Below are 24,090 nucleotides of genomic sequence, written 5' to 3'. Positions count from 1 at the left end.
CAAATTTACTTTCTATTGAGAAAAAAATCACCCCATGATGGCTATAGAATTTCAAATGTATATGAGGCAGATACGATCCTATTACAATACCACATCTCCAGTATTATGACTTTTTCCCTGTCATTCTACTACCTGAGTGATGTCAGTGTAAATTCAGGCACCATTAGTACATTTTTGACCAAACATATACACAGCACTAACAAAAGAGTAAACAACCTTTCAGCTTACCAGTGTATGTAAAAAAGACACTGACAAAATGGAAAATAATAAATTCTTTATGATAAATTAATCCTCTTATTTCTGCACTGCCCCAGAAAAGTGACAAGCTAGACATTATTTACCCATCATTCCCTTTTTAGGATTCCTTTTCCCACAATCCATTGCTATTTACTTTGCAAGTAAGAAACTGGTTAAACTAAGTAGACAGGGAAGGATCCTCACAATCCTCAATGCCGGTGTCCCTTACTTTCTTTCTCCCTACGCTTTAACTCCTCTTTGTAGCAATATGAGCAGTAATTTTCAGTCTCAGGACGACCATAAAAGGAACAGTTCTCTTTCTTGCAACGGTTCTGCTGGATGGAATATATTGGGCAAACTGTGCTTCTGCCTCGGTTTTTATCATTGTTCAACCAGGTCTGAGGAGCCTCCTCATCAGCATATTCTAAGCAGTCTCTAATATCACCGGTATTAAACCCATTTGTAAATGTCTGTGACTTGTGGTCGGTAGGCATGGCGTAGGTCAGTGATTCCACTGTGTTCACTGTACGGATACCTGATATCCGGGCTGGGCTATAACTCTGTGAAGACAGCGATCGATTCTGTTGGGGATAAGTGGCACATGTTTTTAAGGTGCCAACCACTGGCTTATAGCTATCATCTTGGAAGCTAGATGGCTTGGAGTTGACATCATGCAAATGAATAACGCTTTGCCTTTGAACAGGTGGAGTATGGCTATAGTGGGCAGATACCGGAATGGGTCCGCTTTTCTTAGCACCATTACTTGGTGAAGAAAATGACCCTGGAGTGGGACTAGTGCGATCTTTAAACTTTAAAACCAGTTGAGTTGTATGGCTTTGAGGCAAGACTGGTGATGCCCTATCCTGAGGAGATGATTCTAACTTTTCTTTTGAATATGCTTCTTGCTCCAGTTTCCTGCAAGATGACCCATTGAGAACAGCTTTTTTCTCAGCCTCCTTTCGCTTCTGTTCCTGCTCAGCATTGAAGCGCTCTTGGGCACTGGTCAGGTAATAGCCGATCATCTCCTCATGGAACTGATGCCTATGGCTAGTCAGAAGAAGGCCAGCAAAAATAAACTTGCGTTCTCCTTGCATGGCAGCTCTCAAAATGTTGAGGCTGAGCTTTACATCGGTGCTGTATTTCCACGAGTCAGACTGTTTGTCAGAGAGGGATTTCGTGTTTATCTTTTCGGCAGGTGAGATGCTTGCCTTGTCAGTAGGAGAGGGAGTTGTCTTTTCAGACGGAGACGTGCTCGCAGACTGTCCAGATTCCTCTTTGCTCCCTTTGCGAGACTTTGACTTCTTCTCTTTGACTTTTTCTGTGATGTCGCCATTTTTCCCATTCCCTGAATTTGTTCTGCTCATCTTGCCATGCACTAGCCCTCCCAGCCCACCCATATTCTTTTTCAGTTTAATTCCTAGAGTTTTACTGAGGCTTCCGAGTTTATTGGCAACTGAATCCGTCCTGTTTTTGTCTTTATCTTTCCTCTGTTTGTCTTTTTCCTTTTCTTTACCATTTTTGCCATTGCTGCCATTCGAATTACTACAGATGGAATCTCGGTCTGAGTCCATTGAGTCGGCCAGAGACTGAACGTCCTCCCCTGCTGAAGCGGTGGGCGATTCTGGCTGGGCCAAAGGAGCCTGTTAGGGGAAATTAGTTATGATTAGATAGAATAAAATCAGTTTTACACAAGGATTGCATTTCATATCCCCCATCAAATTGCTTCTAACTTGTAGCTTTAAATCTACGTAGAGCCATTTTAAAGTTAAGTTTTAATTAACGTCTGTAGCCTACAGGGCCTACAATGAACAAAACAGAGGTTATATTACTTCAGGGATAAGTGTATATTCTGCAACAATATTAGTTTATAAAAAAAATACACGACTGTCAATCACAAAATGGGGAAGAGTTAACATTTATTTGGAACTCTGAGTTCCAGTTCATGCTTGAAGGTGAAACTACATAACAGTTTGCACAGAATAGTTACAAAAGGATCCCAAATGGGACACTAAAAATTCTTGCAGCTTTCAAACTTGCACATGTTTATTCTAATTTGCAAAATTCTACTCACCCACTTGTTGAGAGTAAGTGACATTTTTTGCTGGATGAGAGAGTAAAGTTCTTCATTTTCATCACCATCAAGGTAAAGGATTGGTAACTGATTTTGTGCCAGGGCTAGTAAATTTCACTACAATTCTGCAAGACTATTCACTCAGTGTCAATTTTGTTCTGAAGAGCAACATTAACACTTAGTACAAATTTGCACTCTCTTTCTCATACATGAGATATTTGCCCAGTTTGTGGCTAGGCTACCACAGCTTTCTCAAGGTGCATCACTATAATTATTTTATGGGGATTCATGGAAGCCAGACAATAACAGCACTAGCAAATGCTATGAAAATAACAGTTAAGAGACTTGCAAGGTTCCCAAACTATGAATACAGCTCAGTCCTGGCTGGCAACACCCCTGCCCTCTCAATCCTGAGCCTCCCTGGAACAGATGCTGCAAATCATACTCATTTGCAAGACACGTCCGGGATAGAGACCAGTGTTCATTAGGGTCTAAGTTGAGATCATAAGCTCATTTGGGACCACAGGGATAAAAATAAGTCTCCAGAACTGGGAAAAATAGACTCTAAAACTACTGCAACAGCTGGCCTCTTTGGTGAATCTCTTGCTAATGTAGAGGGCGGATCCTGTGGGATGATGAGCGCCCAAACCACTAATTCACTACAATGGATATTGAGCATGTTTAGCACCAGGAAGCAAGAGGTCTTTACATCTGCCAAACAGCAAATATGAGAAGTTTAACTAACCATAATCCTTCAGAGCAAAATTCATCCCTTTGCAAAAAGCCAGTACGGGGACTATGTATCAATTGAGTCCTCAGAATAAGTCTTAAGTGGTGCATATGCTTGTGCTGGCCCCAGTGGGGTTGCTGAAAACCATTGAACCAAACTGTAAATTCTGTAAATAATGGAAATCACGTCACGCCAGGGGGTGCGAGAGGACCCCCAGCACCAGCACCTATGGCTGGCCTTCTGCAAAAGGGGCAATTTCACCCTCATTCCATAGGGGGAAAGTTTCAGCTCTGCTGGGGAATTACTAGGAGTTATGCCATTCTCCCCATCCAAAATAAACCTGTCAATAATTAGTTGATGACTATCTAGCTGTGGAAAAGCACAAGTGAGACAACATTATGCTCTCAGCAGAGTTATTTATACATTGTGACTCAATAAGAACTGGTTCTACTTTTCTGGTATAGACAACTGAGTCAAAGACACGCATACAAACAACAGAAGGAGCGGCAGTGCTCTACACTTATACACTTAATATTACTGATTAATACTAGATGCAAGAACAAGGAGAAATGTATCATCGTCTCCAACACTAAGGATGAAATCTTGGCTCTACTGAAATCAATAGGAGTTTTGCCATTGACTTCAATGGGGCCAGGATTTTCCTCTAGGAGTTTCCTTCACTTCAGTTCAGTTAAAAATGAGCTCACAGTTCCTTTATAAAACAATATCCATCCCACAGTGCAGAGGAATGAAAAGCCAGCCCATGAGCCTGTCAACGAATACAATAAAATAATTAATAATTATAATAAATAGAGATGGGGCTTGTCTGTGCAGACAGATTAATTCAGTGGAAGCAAAGGGGAATCTGCTAGATGGTAGGTAACACCTCAATGGGACCAGACATGATTCATGAACAACTGGGGGAAATGAGGATCTGTCAATGAAAGGGATGGGCAGAGAGTATGTGGGAGTAATTGGAACTGACAGAGGAAAGAAAGGGTCTGGAAGTCTCTTAATAGGATTGGTGCCTTCAATGAGCATACACTGGGCCTTGTAAAACTACCTTTTTCTCCTGCAGACCTTCGCAGTTTTCCCTGAACCCTCAATTTCTCTTTTCAACCCCTGGTTGTGCTTGATGCCTCGTTACCTTTGTCCTTGCCCATCAACTTATTGACTCTAGATTAACCCCCATTTCCTTTAATATGATTTGCATGGGAATAGTGTGAGAGAGATTCAGCAATGAGGTCCCAGCTGTGTACCATTATAAATAGCTTCCTCCTCCCAAGGTGCTGGGCTGCCACTCTAGCAGCAGTTTGTGACCCTGTCAGCCACTTTCTAATATAAAAGTGGAGCTATGAGCTATCCAATGGTCCAAATTTAGTTCTTATAAGAGAAACTGAGTTGAAATGGGATGTTTTAGACCATAAAATGCTGCTGAAAGGGCAGCTGACCTTCTGGGAATATTGGAGCATAATGCAGAGAACGGCCTAAATAGTTCAGGAAACCTTTAAAAATAAAGAGAATTAAAACAAAACAAAAAACCCTAGAGAAAAATAATTCCAAAAGATTAGAGTTTTACTAGAAACTACTTTTCAAAGTGGAGTGCATGTTGTAAAAACACCCATGCAGCTGTGTGTGTCTGTGTGTTTTAAAGAAAAAAAGATGGAAAATTTACAAGCCTTATTCCAAAATCAGTGAGCCACACCAGGCTCTGTGCCTTTATTGGCTATTGGTTCACTCCTGAGGTGACACAAGGCAGGTAGCCGAACCCCGCAATTTCCCCTATGAACAAGCCCTGTTGTGGCTTATTTCTCTTCTGTTTAGACAGAGGGAAGGGTTACCCGTGTTTCAGATGGTATGCGTATCCAGGTTACATTCATGTAGCTGTGCAGGAGATTAAGCTTTGCCTCCAGAGACAGAATCAAGCTGAAGAAAAACAGAGGAAAGAGAACAGATGACTAATTAGTTAAAAATACATCCAAGGAAAATCAATACGCACACTTCACTGCAGGAGATAATTTGCATTGTTCAGACTAACAGCAGCTCACAGCACATTAGTAAGGTTGAGACCCACCCACCTCTTTTCCCCCAATAAAGCTCTCTATTAGTGAGCGTCCCGGAACATAGATCAGGCTTGATGGGTTCAAGACACCTTACTGTTAAGATTACAGAGAGTTCTTACCTGGCCAGTCTGGTATTATCATTGTCATCTTTCCCCCACTCCCAGCCTTTCCCAGGATCAACCGCAAAGTGCAAAGGCAGTAACTTGTGTTCAGAGTCAGTCAGAGGGATCACAGCTGAAGAAAAGAAGAAATCAGGAAAGAAGAAATGGGTTTAGCTGGGAAAAGCGGAGAAAAAATAATTGGTGGAAGGAAAGAACCAGTACAGGAGTATGATGCAAAAGCCTCTTATACTCAAAACAGTCTCCCAATTCCTGTGTAATATGTGCCACCTCTCCCCTCTAAACCCAGGCCTTTTGTGAAGCATTTTGACACTGATTTTCCCCCCTTCTCCACATCTGAACCATAATCTCTGGTACTGTAAAGAAAAAAAAAAAAAACAAAATTAGGAGTACTTGTGGCACCTTGTTTGACACTGCATTCAGTGCTGTAGCCTCTACTCATGCCACTAGTCTCACTGCCACTAATGAGGCTAATTGGAGTGAACTAGGACTACTGCCATGACTGAGAGTTGCAGGATCAGCCTCTTAAGCCTTGTCTACACTACAAAGTTGTACAACTTTAACTATACTGGTACAGTTAAAGCAATACAACCCCTCTAGTGTGGATGTAGTTATAACGAAAAAACATGCTTATTCTGGTATAAACAGGATTATACTGGTATAGATTATGCATGTATGGGAAGGGGAATGAGCTATACTAGTATCAAGGATCTTTATTCTGGTATAACTGCATCCACACAAGGGGTAGTACCAACATACCTGACTGGGTAAGTATATATATGACACCACAAGCTATCATACTTATAGCAGAACAAGATTTGTGTGTAGACCAGGCCAAGTAAGGTCTTTGGAGCAAGGACCCTGGCATTTTGTAATGCACAATGTACATCTACAGGGATATATTACATTATAAATATTAGTAATAGCTGAAATAAAACCCCCATTTTAGCACCAGGCAGATTATATATACAAACACACACATTAGATATACAATATACATTAATGTCTGTGTAAGTGTCTTTCATAGTTAGTACCTTTTCATTTTTCACTGCTAAAGAAATAAAAGGTTGATAATTTGAATCTAAATCCTTCAACTGTTGCTTAGGGCATGAACAAGGTTCTGCCATCCCTGCCTATTCTAAGTCACTCTTTGCATGTTCTCAATATGTTCTTATGGCCCATAAAGTTGAGAAGAGCATTCAACATTGAAACGTGAAGTAGAGAGGGATTCTGGAGATTTCTGACTCAGGTAATGATTGCCAGTTAAGGTATTTAATAGCCTGAGGCAAAGCCCAGTGCACGAACGAGTCCGCATGCTATTTAAGGACCGCTCAAGTCCACTGAAAGGACCACGGCTACTGGGCTTATCCCCCATGGTTGTTTTCTTTCTTTTTGTTGTCCTGCCTGCTTGGTGTTTGCCTCAGGGATGAAGTTTAGCAGCTGTGCTGCGTACAGAGCATTCTGAAGACTCTACTACAATATGTTTTAGAGATTCTTAATTGAATACATTATGAGAAACGTAATGGCGGTTTGAATTAAAATTGGCAATTTTCTTCTGTTTCATTTTTTAAAAAGATTAGTCTCTGGGCTTACATATTTTATGATGACATTTAATATAAAGCTGTTGAAGGGGGGCTGGGAAGGGGACTCCTCTTTCTCAGAATGCTGCAGCCCATTACTGCTCTAGTGACAACCAATCAAGAAATTTAATTTTCTTTAACATTAGCCTAAATGACTCACTGTAAATATTCACCCAAGGAAAGCCAAAGGGCAAAGGGACTCTGAAAAGCCTGCCAGCCACATGGCAATGAATAATTCAGAGGTTATTACCTTTACCATAAACAATACTGAACTGTTATTTTCCAGCAGCACAGACATCTACATTAGCAACACTGGAAGATGGAGCATTTCTGGATAATTATTGTTGATCACAGAGCAGAATCCAGGATGTATAATCTACACTTGTAACAATAATCATGCTGAAATCAACTATTAATTGTGCTTGATTTAGACATATTTGATGATGACTCCACTATAAAACTATTTTTTGCCTCGTTTAATTTGATTTTCTACACAAAAGAAGGGGGGGAGGGCAAGAGGAAAGCAAGAATTGTGTACAAATTCTGTGCCAAGATTGCCACCTACTGGCAATAGAGTACAATTCTTTATACTGTAGTACAAGTTTTTGTCCAGGTTGCTCTTGTATGAAATATAGAACTGTGGACAATTAGCCAGTTTTAGCTGCATATATTGCTATTAGGTTCAGGTATGGAAGCAAGTATTGTTAGAGACTTTAGCTCTTTGAAGAATGTGCATTTGGATGACAAGTATAATATATGATGCTGCAATTCAAAATTAATTGGAGAGTTCTGCATTAGAGCCACCAAGTCATTGCCCTATGGGGCACCCCAAAGGGCATCAGTGCCAAGTAGAAGTGATTACTGGGCCTGATCTCAATCTCATGTACACTAAATGTAAATCAGGAGTACCTCCACTGAATTCAATGACATTATATCAGTGGAACATCAGTGATGGAGTGAAAACAAAATCAAGTCCCGTGTGTTTTGAGTGTCATTTACAGTCCAAAAAGTAAAATACAGTCAGAACTTCTTAAACCTATGCAAATTAAGTTAATTAAGCAACCGTTATGGACTTAGGATTTATTATACTCCTCACAAATATATTAAATCAGCACATTACAGAAAGCAAGCAAGAAAAGAGCCCAACTAAGCCAAGGATAAACACATGCCCAGTCTTGGTGGTGCATGCTTTTGCAGAGCACAGATTGTGATTTGTGAGTTGGGACGTCACGACATGGCTTGAAACCAAAAGCATTTTACTATTGTCATGTATTTGATTCTTTGGACTTAGTTCCTCCCCGGAAAGTAAATGCACCTTGAGAAACAAAACATTTAGAATGTTGGGATTTCATTGTAAGAGAAAATGACAGGTTACAATGAACAGTTTTCATACACAGATTTCAGAGAAATCCATTAAAATGAACTGTTTTTATATATAACATTTTTATTGATATTTGTACAAATAATAAATTTGGCCTAAACTGTCCTGACAGAGGCCCTCTAATGATATTTTAATCAGTAAAACAGATACATTAAGGGTTATAATATTGTACCATCTCCATAAATATGGAGCTTCTCCATAAATAAGGAGCACAGCTTCTGAAGCTCCTTTCACGTGAATTTTTTTACAGCTCTGTGATGTGGATATACACCATAAACTGATTCTTGTGGGTAGTTTGAGGTTAGGATGAGGGAATATTACGCTCTTCATGCACAATTTAATAGCTGAAGTCTTGAATCTTTAAAATTTCACTGTGCTGTCTGTTTCATAAGGTACATTCTATTCAATAACTTTGGTTTCCTGTAGGTGAGATCCCCCTTCCGGTATGACAGAAGCAATTGTAAAGTTCAAGGACTGCAAGTAAGACACTTCAACTAATTTCTGAAGTGAACATGGTAGGTCCAAGTACCCTGCAATTGCCTACCTGAATAATCTGTGATTGTTTGCTGCTCCAGTATGGTCAAGGATTTTCTTTTTGAACAGTCCTAGCTGAAACCTTGCTATAACTCTGTTAACAAGCCCTGCTGCAGATTGCACAGGTCAAAAGTCATTGCAGCTATTGATGAATGACAGCATTCAATGTCCTCCAAGTGTACTTTTTAAAGTATTTCTAAAGCGATTGGCAAAATAACATGCCCAAATAGGTGCTCTCCAGTGAACCTTTATGATAAATGTATTATAGTCAAAGGACTGTTGTCATACAACTCACAATTATTATTTCAATCTGATTATGAGGAGTCATTTCACTGCTGGCTGGTTGACAAAGCACTTCATTGTAGTGTGGGAGCTCTTAGGTAAGCCTCATGAAACAGTCTCTGCCCCAGTTGGCAAATGTTCTTTTTTTTTTCTGAATATATGAATAAAGACGAAAAACCTGGATTAAGCAGCTTGTGAGGAGACAAAACTATTGGCAGGTTCTAGCCAGCTGGTATATTTCACCCTATAGGACCCATTTTACAGTTAATGGAACTACCACAATGTGTTGATCAAAGTGATAACTCAAGGACATGTCAAACGTGTTTCAGGGAAACCACTGGTGACAGGTATGTTTTAAAATCCTCTCCAGACAAACAGGGCTCCTCCTGGGGACCTGAGAGCAATGTAACCCACCTTTATCTCCTCAGGAACTGACACATTTTGCAATATGTACATGAGTTGAACAAATTTAGATATGGGGTATATCAGGGCAAAATGATTGACGTCGCTGGGGTTTCACCTATAAATGCTAATGGGAGTTTTACTTATAAGTCAAAGCTCCAGATTTGATCTGGTGAGACGGCGTAGTCCACGTAAAACAAAATCAAAGCTATCTTTCCTCCAAAACTCTCAAATTATATGATCAATGCTATTCGTATATGGAGAAGAAATCTTCATTACTGCCTATAATTAGATTGTATTTTATTTAAAATATAAAAAAAGGCCAATTCTTAACAGACGTTGATGGGCACAAATCCCCTCTATTCTCAATAGGACTATGAACGGGTTTTATGTTTTCCTTTGGTATTTATTAGCTACACTGCATATTTAGGGATAATACGGCCTGCCAGATCTGGCGCTCAGAAGATTACCTCAGATAGGGAGTGCCTGTGATGATATGGTGCATCACTGTGGCTATCACTCACTCCCTGCCCCAGCTGCCAGGCCCAGGTGGGAAGGAAAAAATGGGTATGAGTGGAGGATCTCTCTGTCCGTCTAATTCCTGGCTGTCGTAATAATATCTGCAGATCATTGGCAGCTGCATATACTACATTCGACCTGAGGCTGCTGTACCACTTATCAGCATTCAGGCTGGAGCCTGAATGGTGTAGCATTCCCACCACCTCAGTTTTATGCCAAACACTGCTTGGCTGAACCATATGTGGACTTGCACTAGTAGGCAGTACAAAACCAGGTCACTCTAAATACTACTTTGATTCAACTGCCCCTGTAATTAGCCTGTCACTGTCTTTGCTTGCATGATTCAATTTAAGTGAAGCAGTCTAGGTCATAAGAAAGAGTAAATCCCTAAGAAGTTTTTCAGAGGGAAATAATACAAAAGCAGACCCAATATTTAAAATTACATTGATGCCTATAGGGAATCTTCAACAGCTTTCAGTTATCCCATACCTTTTGCACGCAAATACAATTACATGAAACAGCCCTAAGGAGATTACTTATCAATAAAAAGAGTATTTTATATTATCTTTAATACCAATATTTTGATCATTCAAGATTATATTATCTACCACCGAGGGAAATGTGTTGCCTAATTATTAAAAATAAAATATTTTGGCAATGTACAATAAACAACAGGAACATATAATAGCTTGTAATAATAGCAATATGTCACCAGGTGGCATTAAAGGGTTTAATTTACTGAGTACTATAATTAGCGCACAGAGAATGGAGTTTATTTGAACAGTAGCATTCACCACCCTTCTGAGTGTGTGGATGTCATGGCGGTGAAGGGCTTGGGAGGAGAGTAAACCTGTTTGTAGAATTTACTCAGGTGAGCTGTGACAAGTACATGCTAGGGTCTTCCTCCCATCCCCTTTTTAAACTGCAATTTTGGGGGCTCCCCCAGCCACCACTGGGCACTACAGTAAACAAAATTATGGTTAACCACATGTATAAGGCATTATAACTGTACCATGGCATTGACCAAGCAACATTCAAACAGTCAAATGCATAAAACTACACACCCATCCTGCCATGTAACAATTATGCTACAAGCCTTTGGAGATCCCATTCAGAAATGCAGAGATCAGAATGCGACACAAGCATGCTTCCTAAACTGACTGAGTTTGCTCTCCAACCAATGGTCTACTTTGCAGGAACTGACAAGAGTATCAAGAACCAGGCCACACTGTGCTTCTGGTTTGTGGACAGTCTCAATCTGCTTCTCTATTTTTTGTGCTTCCTAACAGATGGCCTCTAATCATACGATAACTCACTCACTCTCTAGAACAATTACCCCCCATGGGAGGCCGATGGGACAAGTGTACAAGAACATAGCTTTTGAACAAGCACAAGCTTTCTTTATTAAAAAGATGGTCTCCAGTTTAACCAATGAACTTTTTTCTGATTAGCTACAATATATAACATGCTTAATAGTAATACAACTAGGATTATGAGGATAAACTCAAGAAAAAAATACATCTGCATAAAAGTAACATTATAAAGATTAATTTAAATCTTTTTTCCCAAATTAACTTTGTGATGCACACGTTACCTAGTGCAAATTTAGAAGTAAAAATTTCGACTCATTCTTAGCATTTCCTTCAATGAAAGATCCTTATTATCCTACTGGATTGTTTTCAGGAAAAAGCCAAATATCCTAAATTATACACTGTAGATCCTAACTGGGAGAGGACTGGCGTCATTTTCACATGAACCCTAAAAACTACAAGAATTAGACTACTGTGCCTATAAGTAATAAATAATAGTAATAATGTTCCTTTGCAGTTATGTAGCGTCTTTCATCAAAGGATTTCAAAGCACTTTACAAACATGTAATTAAGTCTTACAACATCCCTGCACTGCACACTCAATATGACTATTTATACATAGTTGCTAAAAACAGGGAATCACTGAGAATCTAACTTTCCTCAACAGAGAGGCTCTTGTGACAATGCAGTATTACATGAATGGAGAAAGAGAGACCAGGTGGATGAGGTAATATCTTTTATTGGACCAACTTATTGGGAAGGATCAATTTCCTTTCAAAATTACAACTACCCACTGATCCCCTTTACAGAGCTTCATCCCTAAGGAAGTTTGCTTCAGAAAGAAGAAAAAGGGTAATAGTAAATATCTTTGACATGTGACACATGACAATTCTCCAGAGTACTTGGCAAGAGGGACTTCAGTTTGTACTGAACACCAAAGATGAAATAAAAACTAATATTTATTAAGAAAACTTCAAATACGTCTTCAGAATAGTGGGAAAACAGAAACAGCTTATACTGGTAACCAAAGAGTATACTGACATATTTTTATGTCAAAGAATGTCGTCTCTTTGTACTATTCACCTGTAATATCTCATAGTGGTAGGTCTCTGCACGAAGCATGCTGTCCAAGATTCACCTTGGCTTAGAATTTCTGGTTTTTAGGCAGTGGATTTTAAGCCAGATTCTTATCTTTTTCTTAGCAGGACCCTTCATGTCCTGCTTGGAGAGCTGAGGTTCTCTTTTCCCATGTTACCCTTCCCCTTCCTGTCCATCAAAGGTTTTGCATCTTAGCACCTTTCATCTTGCAGAAAAGGGCTGGATGTGACTTTGACCTAAGCAGAGCTACGTACAGGCCAAATGTCAATGTGAGCTCTATTGGACCATTTGACAGCCTTTGACACCATGGACTGCGAGGTGCTGCTCACCCATCTACAAGACCTGACTGGTGGAGACAGAGTTTGAGCTGACTCTGCTCTCTCCTTTCAGATGAAATTATTCCCTCTTTCCTCTGACATCAGGAATCATAACATTCAAAAACCAGTAGGAGAACACTTCAATCTCCCTGGTCACTCAATAACAGACCTAAAAGTGGCAATTCTTCCACAACAAAAACTTCAAAAACAGACTCCAACGTGAAACTGCAGAACTGGAATTAATTTGAAAACTGGATACCATCAGATTAGGCCTGAATAAAGACTGAGAGTGTTTGGGTCATTATAAAACCTAAACTGAATTTTCCCAATACTAATTTCCCCCTACTGTTACTCACACCTTCTTGTCAACTGTCTGAAATGGGCCACTCTCATTACCACTTCAAAAGTTATTTTTCCTCCCTTGGTATCCTGCTGTCAATTGAATTGTCTCGTTAGACCAACCTCACACTTGGTAAGGCAATTCACATATTTTCATGTATTTATACCCTGCTCCTGTATTTTCCACTCCATGTATCTGAAGAAGTGGGTTCTAGCCCGTGAAAGCTAATGCCCAAATAAATGTGTTAGTCTCTAAGGTGCCACAAAGACTCCTCGTTGTTTTTGCTGATACAGACTAACATGGCTACCACTCTGAAACCTCTTCCCTCAAAGACCCTCACATGGTGAATCTGACAGGAACTGATCCCATTGTCTCTCATATTCACAATCTTCCTAAAGCCATCAGGAAAGATTCTACAGGCTCTGATGTTGCCATCAGTATGTAGATGACACTTAGCTCTATGCCCCACCTTAATAAATGTGGACTCTGTAATTTCCCCAGTGATCCAGTGTTTGAATAAGGGGGTGGGGGAGAGAGAGCGAAGAGCTGCGGGGTAAAGGCAGAAGTTATGTGAGTTGGGAAGGGTGCTGCATTTTGAGGAACTAACTGAAAAGGTGACCTGCTCCTCATCAAAGTGGCACACAAATGCAAAATCATGCTTCACAATTCAGTGTTTCTAGACACCCACGGAGTAACTCAGACCGGGATGTCTCTCACCTTTGGCTTGTTCAGCTATTGTGTTAATTCCTCTAGGAAGTAGATCTACGAACCACAATCCACATATTTATTATCCTCATATGAATATAACTCTTTCCACCTTAAAATAATCTTAGGGGCCCAGAAGCTGCAGCTAGATAGTGCAGCATACAGCAGCCCTTGTTCTAAGCAGAGCTGACTGTATGAACGTCTCATACCAGTATCTTGCATAGTTCACTGGCTGCCAGTGGGTCCATTTCAAAGTGCTCAAGCTCACCTTCAAAGCCCTGAATGGGTGAGAGTCCCTTTATCTCAGGAACTGTCTTTCTGCTCCTCATCATGTATCAGATAAAATCATCAAAGCAAGAATTAAAAAACTATAGAGAAAAAAACGTAGATGGAGGTATGTATTAAATCCAAAAGCTGCACCATAACTTGTAATTTATATGAATATCTATTGAAGTCAGTAACTGGTTAACACACACCAGACCTCCTACAAACCTCTGTAATAAAATGGTAACAAAGATATATTCAAAACTTGCATCTCTATTCTGGTTAGATGATCTCATTGTATCATTTCATTTCAGAAAGGCTTTTCGAACGGTACCTTAGTACTGTTTAGGAAATGGCTCCTTTGTGAAAATAATTCTCACAGGGTTGGCTGGCTACTGGTTGTTATTGTTGGTGAGCTGTGAGACAGCTACCATGTCCACTATGCATAATGCAATTCCCTGCAAAGGCCAAACTGGTTGCCAAGCACCTACCTGAAAAATCCCTGAAACATAAGCCATTGGAGAACAGGTGCTCAATGTAGGAGAAAAAGGAAATCAAAGATAGGTGCCACTTAAGGCTGAATGGTTTTACTGAATGGATTTTCCCATCATACGCTTGACATTTAGATTCAGTTTTTTCATTTTTGTATTCTGTTTTTAGCACTGCGCTCTAATACTAAGTGCTTCTTCAATACTGCACAAAGCCGCCGTATGACACTGTCCCCTTTGGTACAACCTCATCCAAACACAGGAGGACCTGACTGGGTGTTCAAGTCTTGGATGAAGATGTCTGAAGGTGTGTTATAAAAGTTTCTTTCCTCCTCACCCTCCTTTTTATAAACCTCCTCCTCTCTAGCTGCAACCTTGTGCATTTTTGTAGCATGCTTATCTTCCAGGCAGAAAGGTTTTAGAGACTTGAAAAGCCAGCAGATTTTGTTGTTGTGTAATAGGGGTATATGCCCTCTTTTGGGAGTTTAAAACACCTCTGCAGCTTTGTCAATGAATGAGAAACAATTCTGGGATTCAAACTCATTTCTCCTGCCTGGTAGCACAAAGCACTTGTAGAGCACCAAGCTGACCTTATAACTCTCCCTGTTTCCTTTGTAAATTCCCTCCAACACAATAGGAACAAATACAAATCTGAGTTCAGCTGATTTCCGCCTAGCTTGGTATGTTTTTGATTAGCTGTGATTTTGATTTGAAAGCAGAACTAGAAGCTTAATTGGATATAATTTATTCACAGCAGGCTAGAGCTACAACTTTGATTTTATGCACAAGAAATCCAGAATTATGCATCTTTTCACTAATGATGGTGATGGAGCAGCAGTCTGCAGGAATTCCGCTGGACAAGATACATTTTGTAGCAATGGTTATACACACTTAAATCAGCTTTCCAACATGATGCGTCTGAAGGGGAAAGGAATCCTTTAAAAAATATAGGTAAGAGCTCTCTGTCTATAGAAATTTTCTGTAAGAAGAGTGTTGGTCTTTGAAAGCCACCAAGTCCAGTGTAAAAATGCATCATTTTAATAGTAATTTTAAACTTACTCCTTTTTTTGAAATAATGTATATCTGAAAGCATTAAAAAACCTAGACTGAGATTTTCAAAACTGCCTAAATAATTTGGATGCATTAATGTGAATTGAACTCCAAAATTCCCTATGCATCATTGAAAAATCTCAGCCTAAATGTATTTGTTTGCTGAGGTATAATAATTCTAGTGAAAATAATTTGCATGTTGGGAGGTTGGACTGGATCCTGTCGTCCAAGGATCTCAAAGCTCTTCCTAAATATTAATTCGACCTTGCAACACTAGGGAAGTAAGCATTATTGTACTCATTCTGTAGACTGGCAAACAGATACAAAATAGTTACATGACTTGACCAAAGTCACAAGATGAGTGAGGTGATAACGGAACCAGGAGTTCTGCTTCAAATTGCCTACTGTACTTACTAGGCAACACTCCCACATGAGTATCTGTAAATCCACATTGTCTGCTTGCCACAAATCACATCCTACAGGATTGTTGGTTTTGCAACTAATTTATTATTGGGACACTTGTTATCCACAAATGAAACATTCAAGCTTTAATGCCAAAATCTCATGGAAGATACTAAAACTTTGATCCTTTTACTTTTATAAAATATGTTTAAAAATAATATGCTTACGAGCACCTGAATATCCGCCACTTAATCTCCTGGAGCTATGAGGCTTTCATCTATACTCTAATCAACTCAGAGACATGCTTCCCCTTCACTTCTTGTCACTTAACTAACCATTTTGAAATTAACATCAACCAAAGCAGACAACATTTATTGTGCTTCTTCTATAATTCTTCATTTTTTAGTGCTGCTTTTTTTTTTAAACTGTAAATGTCAAGGATAATTTTCCAAACTCTGTCAGAATCTTGACATCCATCTCTTTCAGAGCAAGTGAAAGAAGAGTGAGTGAATGTGAGTGTGGATTGGGCGGGAGGCTTGGAAGCAAAGGGACAGGAAGAAGGGAAGGAATGAAATCGGGGAAAGGCAATGATAGTTTCTTTCCCCCTACATTTTGTACATATTCAGTGGAGCCGCCAGAGAGGTGATTACACTAATCAGTGAGATGCAGCTGTCTACTGGAGCGCTCATCCTTGAGAATTAGCCAAAACAGAGAGTGGCAACAAAGCTGTATTGAATCAGTGCAGCAGAACTAAATTATGTAGAAGAGACATTTCAGAAAGGCGATGTTTTTCTAGCAAAGCAGCAGTGACTACATCTTGACAGTTTAATCTGTAATATTTTTAAGAGGATTATGACTGAAATTTGCTTTGGTTAAGAGAACTGCATTAAAACCTTTATATATTTGACACTTTTGCACTTACAGCATATATGCCTTTGCCAAGGCCAGGCCTAAACACAATTTTGGAGGTTTGGTGGGGTTTTTTTGGTCTCGCTTTTGTTGAGGGATCACTAGTAAATAAATACAATTGGAAAGCTTTGAAAAACAAACACAATTATAGCTAGCATACTAATGTGAAAAACAACCGCAAGTCAATTAAAATAAGCTCAACAGTCCACTTTTCTGATTTTCCCAACAGTTCACAGACCCTGTCAAGTAATTAATACTAATCTTTCTAAACCGATCTGAGAATTTGTGGGGTGTAAGCTACACACAATCACAGGAGCTATTTACTCCATAGTGTCTCCTTGTAACATTTAAATCAAAGGATGCTTTGAGCTATGTTGGGAGTAGAGCCATTACATTTATCCATTTACAGGAAATCAGTCTTTATAAAAAGAGTTACTGTGCCTTTGAACTGACAAATTCATGAATAAAGGCTTTTAGGAATAATCAGCTAAATCCCCATGATTAAAAGAATTTCAATGTGACAGTTGCTTATTTCACAGTAATGGTCTAGAAATCAAGAGACCCATTTTTAGTTGTCTCCTCCTGACTCCCCCAAGAAAAGTATCTTCAAATAACTTGAAATCAGTCTGATGAGGGGAGGGAATCAACTTCAGATGGGAATCTATCACCCTTGTGCTACAAAAGCACTGGGCTTTCACATTCAAATAAAAAACAAACACACAAAAATGCCCCCAGTGTTTGGCTTCACATTTGTGGCTTTTATATTATTATTGTATATTATCTTCTGTTATTATTGTGTCTCATCCTAACACAAAATATTATTCTGTGAAGACCAAAAGAGATGGGGAAGAGAGCCCTCTGTAGTAACAATCACATCCACCAGCTACCTCAAAAGTCAGTCATCAGACCCTTGAAATCCTCCATCTGCTCTGCGAGGTCTCCAAGTGAACCATCTTAAGGGGTGAATGACACAGCCCATTCCCCAGGCAGACGGTATTTGGGCCACTTGAGAACAAAAGCTATCACCATTATAAACAGATTTTTGTGGTTGTTACTCTGGGTAGATTCTTCACTGAACAAATAATATTTCCCATCCTAGGTTAATTATTTACAATTGAACTGCTATTTATAAACTACTATTTGTTCCGCCAGCAGCAGATCAGTGTTTGTTTCTCTGATCTTTGACCTGTCTAGTGAGAAATACTTCTTCCCCCACTGATAAAGAACATAAGATGGGGAGGTGGTTCTAATGAAACAGTCAGCCTCTAGAGTAATGGATTGTATTTAGTTGAACTTCATACAATGAAACTTTTCCTGGACAGTTGCCTTGCAGGTATAGGTGTCTTTCAAATTGCACAATAGCCCAGTTACAACCTGGCGCCAAGTCTGTCAGGAATCTGAATGAAATAGTGTTTATCCAGGTACATAGAGTAGGATGATAACCTGGTCTGAACTCACATCTACTAAAATAAACTAACTGGAATTCTGACTCAACTAACGACTAAGGGCTAGCGTCTGTGGAAGAGCAGAGCTTTACTAAGTGCAGAACCAAAGAGGTGGGAAGCAAAGATAGCTACCACTAAGCCACATTTATGTTCCCCTGATAGTATGGCTAGTGTGGCTACTAGGCTGGTCTGGTACCTCGCATAAGCTAGAGCAGTAGGGGATCATTACAGTAGCCAGGGATTACTAGAGCATAGGGAAACTCTTGCCATACCCTGTTTGATCGACCATTGCCCGCAACACTGTGACCACTGTGGAAATTGTTGTAGGAGCTGTTACACTACTGGAGACTTCTGCACAGGAAGACTCCTCAAGCGAACAAGACCAGCTGCTTTGTGCTGACGGAATGTCCCAAAGAACCTGGAGTATATGGCCACGATCTGGCCCATAGTAGAAAAGACAACTGTTCTATTTTATATTTCATCCAAGCACCTCTAAAAATAAGTGTACAGTGAGGGGGCCTGTTTAAGCATTCAAAAGTCAGAAAATGACAAAATGAACATTTCACACACAACCTTAACTCTGCCCCTTGTGTTTCTATATGATATAATGTTAATTATACAACATACTATTTTTAAATTAATGCAATAAAATATCATATTGTTTCTTCCACAGTAGAAGGAGCAGATTCTGGAAACACTTCCCACTGGGCATAATGCTGAATACTGTGACTTGGCTTTAGTGGGACCACTCATAATAGCTAGTGCTATGCCCAGTAGCAAGTATTAGGCAGAACTGGTCCTTTAATACACATTTGTAGCAATTTGTAATAGAGCAAGTATACACTAATGGAAACAATTTTAATTGTCATGATGTTCCCAAAAACGTTGTAATTATTATTATTATTTATTATTTGTATTACCCATAATGCCTAAGATCCCCAGTCATGGACTGGACCCCACTGTGTAAGGTGTTAAACACAGAACAAAAAAAAACAGTCTCTCTCCCCCAAAGAGCTCCCAGTCTAAGTTGTCTTAGACTTTTAATGTGATAACTTCTTTTGTCACATTATTTATTTCGAGTGACTTTGCCAGCACCTGTACTGTCCATTCTGTCGTCAGCCAGCAGCAAATGTTTCTGGGGCCAGTAAAAAGGTTGAGGAATATATGCCCAAATTTTCAAAAGTGGCCTCTATCTTTGGATGCCTTAGCTTCCAGGATTTAATATTTTAGATCAACATTTTTAAAAAAGAAAACCCCTTCCGTGCATTAACTCAAAATAATTTCTGTACATTGTGCAAAAGATTTTAAAATGTGTTTGATGGTTCCCATTGGAGGGAAAAAAATTATATTATTTCATAAACAAAAGAATCCCCATTTTTATTACATATCTGAGGGCTTAACTAAGACTAAGTGGTACATTGGCATTATGCTGACCTTCTGCACGGGGGTGAATTTCACCCTCTTCACATAGATGAAGACTTTTGCACGTGAAAATTCTATATGTACAAAGAGATATTTGTAAAATTGTATTGTACTGATCTGTCAAGCTGTAATCCATGTGTCATTTACAAAAACAGAGTCCCTTTTCATTATAACAAAAGCAGGTATCCATTATCAACTTTGAGGAAAACTGCATTTGCACCATTAACCAGATGACAGCTCTTGTCCAAGCTGTGGACATTAGCTAAGAACTGTCAACTCATAGCTGGAGACCATACCAGTTCACCTATATGTTAGTTTTGCTCAAAATAGGTATTTGTCTTATAATAATGTATTCAGTGTTCAGACTCTATAAAATGCTTGTAAGTTGCTGCATGCATTAATTTCACCTGTAGTGTCTGTTTTCCTTGCTATAAGAAAATATATATGTTTTGCTTTATAACTTTGCAAAATGTTTGCTCTGAACTTGTGAACCCATGCACTGGAATTGTTCCCCCTGCCCATCCAGGAGGACTATCAAAATTTAAGTGGGCCATTAAAAGACAAAAGCTTTGTTAATTGCCCCATGGAGAAGTACATGCAGAAGGCCTCCTCCCATCGCTTTGAATGCTGGAAGAGGGAAATAAAAGCAGTTGATATGAAGATTTTTCATCTCTTTGCTGTTTGAACTCTCACAGACCCAGAGAAGCCAAAGATCTTGGGGATTACCTCTGGGGTCTGCCCTAAAAGACACTCTGAATTGACAGATCACTACAACTCTGTTACTCTTAGGATTTAGAGGGTAACTCATCTGTGTGTATATGTTTGCTTGCTTTAACCTGTAAATAACTCATTTCTTTTTCCTAATTAATAAACCTTTAGATAGTTTATTACAGGATTGCCTAGAGGAGTTGTCTTTGGGGTAAGATCTAGGGTACCAACAGATTTAGGGTAAATGACTGGTCTTTTTGAACTGGAAGCAACCTGAGTAGTGTGTGATTTTTGGTGTAAGTGACCATTTATCATTAAGTCCAGTTTGCCTTGGTGGCAAGATAGACTGGAGAGTCTAAGGAAACTGTCTGTAACTCCATGGCAAGACTGTTAAAGTGATCCAGGAATTCACATATGTTACTGGCTTGGTGAAATCTAATTATAGAACAAATTGTCCTGTTTTTGACAGTCTGCCCTGAGGTAGGCATTACAGTCATGAGCCACTACAGACAGCGTAACAATCACCTTTGAGGAAAAGGTTTCAGAGTAGCAGCCGTGTTAGTCTGTATTTGCAAAAAGAAAAGGAGTACTTGTGGCACCTTAGAGACTAACCAATTTATTTGAGCATAAGCTTTCATGAGCTACAGCTCACTTCATCGGATGCATTCAGTGGAAAATCCAGTGGGGAGATTTATATACATAGAGAACATGAAACAATGGGTGTTACCATACACATTGTAACGAGAGTGATCACTTAAAGTGTATGTATCCCCACTGTATTTTCCACTGAATGCATCCGATGAAGTGAGCTGTAGCTCATGAAAGCTTATGCTCAAATAAATTGGTTAGTCTCTAAGGTGCCACAAGTCCTCCTTTTCTTTTTGCAAATACAGACTGAGGACTTGTGGCACCTTAGAGACTAACCAATTTATTTGAGCATAAGCTTTCGTGAGCTACAGCTCACTTCATCGGATGCATTCAGTGGAAAATACAGTGGGGATACATACACTTTAAGTGATCACTCTCGTTACAATGTGTATGGTAACACCCATTGTTTCATGTTCTCTATGTATATAAATCTCCCCACTGGATTTTCCACTGAATGCATCCGATGAAGTGAGCTGTAGCTCACGAAAGCTTATGCTCAGATAAATTGGTTAGTCTCTAAGGTGCCACAAGTCCTCCTGTTCTTTGAGGAAAACTGAATCTTGCACAACTAAATGGAACTTACCCTATATTGTCAGGGAACAGATGAAGTGAGTGCTGTAGTACTACGTCAGGAGGATATCTTTGTACATGTCACTTGAAGATGGAGAAGAATTGCTGTTAGTGGCTAACTGACTAAACTTTCAATGTCTAGAAATAATTACCATCTGTAGAAGAGCAACTTGATATTTTCATAAGAGCTGATTTCATATGAAAGTTTTTTGCTTTAGTATAAAATATTGCCTCTATCTGGTGCATGTTGTTTGGGGCAAATTAGATTTTTTTAATGTTTAATCACACTTTTTCCTATTCATGATAGTGTATTATAACTCCCTCAACCATTCCCTCGCAAATATTCAATTAGAAATTCTCAAGGTACATACGTGTCCAAGTGGTTATAACTGCCCATACAAATGGATTTTTGTGATTATGTGTGCATTCGTAGTGATTACGCAAGCCAATTAACAGTTATCTGCATAAATGTTCCGTGCACCCACAGCGGCTGTAACTACATGCAGAAGCATGGTAATAGTTGTCGCACACGCATACAGCTTGCACATGTATGAAAATGTGGAACACGGTGTTCAAAGGCAAAATGAATAATTTCACGTAAACTAGCGAAATGAAAGCTGCTGCTCCCCCTCCCACCCCGGCATAGGGGTATATAAAGTTGATTGATGACATGTATTTTTGGCACATGGATATCTGCAACATCTGCGTACATACGTGAGCCGTGTCACAGATCATAAACTGATTTCCACCCTGGTTTAACAATCAGAACGTTGCTGTTGATGTGCTGTACGTTTTCCTCAGACTACGTGGTACCCTCCAAAAGCGTAACTCAAACAGTCAGCGAGAGGCTATGACAGCTGGCATTGGACTGGGAGGGTGGGCAACACCAAAGTGCAGGCTGCACCATTTCAGCCCTTCCTGGTTAGGGGCCTGCTGAAGTCTGTGGGATTGGCCGGTGGATTGCCATCCATAAAAGGCAGAACAGGGAGCAAGCAGGGGTCTTTCTGCTCCACCCCTCACCATTATGCAAATCCCACCCTCCCTTCCATCTCCTTTGCCTTCCTGATTGCGTGCGGTATCAGTCTCCATCAGCAGAAATGTCTGCACTTGCTGAGTAAGCGTGAGTTTTGTGATTCACTTAACTGATGGTTTGTTTCACAGGATCACACATTTTGGTGAGTTGTCCTTGCAGCTGGGGTTAGATTCCCCTCAATGGGGACATTATAATTGGGGTCTGTGGGGAGAGGCTTTCCTGACCCTGCAGAGATCAGGATGGACTAATGGTCTTTCCTCTGACTTAAGCATTACCTTTCCATCAGTATCGAGGGGGAATGGACTTGTGAGGAGGCCTGAGCACTCGCGAGCCTGGGTGGATTCATTGTGCACCACCCTGCATGAAGTTATAAGCTTTGGAATAACATGGGCCCAGTAGGGCATCAGGGTTAGGCTGGTTGAGCCTGCAATGTGTTAGGATGTTCTAATTAAAGAAACCTAAGAGTCTTACTGTTGAAAGGGTTTACCATCTTCCTACCTCTCACTGTAATGGGAAACACATATGGAGCGGGAGGATAACAAACCGTTTGTACAATTATGGGTGGATTCTCTACTGAGATCTGGCCTCTTTACATCTCTGAAGTGCTAAAATGGGGCTGGAAAATGGCTATAAAAAGTCAGCAAAGAATTACCCTGGCACAAGTGAGGTCCCAGCTGGCATAGATGTGCCACATCTAGGTCTGCACTAGCTATCCCATCACCCCAAGAGTAGGGTTTGTGCTGTGGAAAAGATTGACGTGGTGGAACTAGGCCTATCCCCCACTAGCATATCGTCCATTAAGGACCCTACATCAGAGACTTATTAGAACAGCTGAGCAGATTCCCTAAGCATCGTTGAGACTGGTGCAGATTGGCATACAGGATCAGGGAGCTATGACCAGCTCCTCAACTCTTGATGTAGGATTGAATCTGGCCCTAAGATTCTTCCCATTCTTAGCCCAATATTTCAATAGACTGAAGCCTGATATACAAACCTATGGTAAAATAGTCTTTATACAGCTATCATCACTTTTTTTTTTTTTTGCAGAAGAACAGATGTCAGCAAGTGGATCAGAAATAAAGGTTTTAACTGATTTTTTAAAAAGAAAAATATGTTTAATACACAACTCAAAAGATACTTTTCCATATGGGTACGTCTACACCACAATCAGGTGGTGTGACTGTAGCATACAACAAGACCAAAGCTAGCTCCAGTAACAAAAGCAGTGTAGCTATGGCTAGCATGGTCTAGCTTCTACCCAAGGTCCTGGGAGGGCTGTACTAAGGAGACTAGTCTGTGCCACCACCCATTCTGCCCTGAATACACTGCTATTGGTACTTGAGCTAGCTTTGATCTAGCTAGATCAAAACTAAATTGGCTCTGAGCTCCTCTGTGAGCTGCAATCATACCTCCTAATCGCAGTGTAGACATACTGTATGTAAGCTTTCAACAGCAGCTGCGTG

At 39.9% G+C, this 24,090-nt stretch overlaps 1 protein-coding gene across 4 annotated transcripts in view; it reads right to left on the bottom strand.

The window, feature by feature from the left end:
* Window positions 1–259: 259 nt before the first annotated feature.
* OTUD7A (OTU deubiquitinase 7A) overlaps window positions 260–24,090 on the bottom strand; it is a 273,562-nt gene continuing 249,731 nt past the window's right edge. For all 4 annotated transcript variants that reach the window (XM_073303652.1, XM_073303653.1, XM_073303654.1 and 1 more), the window contains 3 exons: window positions 5,221–5,335; window positions 4,880–4,964; window positions 260–1,877 (listed from right to left, as the gene is read on the bottom strand). In XM_073303652.1, coding sequence (XP_073159753.1) covers window positions 447–1,877; window positions 4,880–4,964; window positions 5,221–5,335 — 1,631 coding nt within the window. In that variant the 3' untranslated portion in view covers window positions 260–446. The remainder of the gene's footprint in view (window positions 1,878–4,879; window positions 4,965–5,220; window positions 5,336–24,090) is intronic.

Source organism: Lepidochelys kempii, chromosome 10 (genome assembly GCF_965140265.1).
Source record: "Lepidochelys kempii isolate rLepKem1 chromosome 10, rLepKem1.hap2, whole genome shotgun sequence".
Lineage (NCBI taxonomy): Eukaryota > Metazoa > Chordata > Testudines > Cheloniidae > Lepidochelys > Lepidochelys kempii.
Note: the sequence above shows the minus strand (reverse complement) of the source record. Positions and strands in the feature narration are given on the sequence as shown.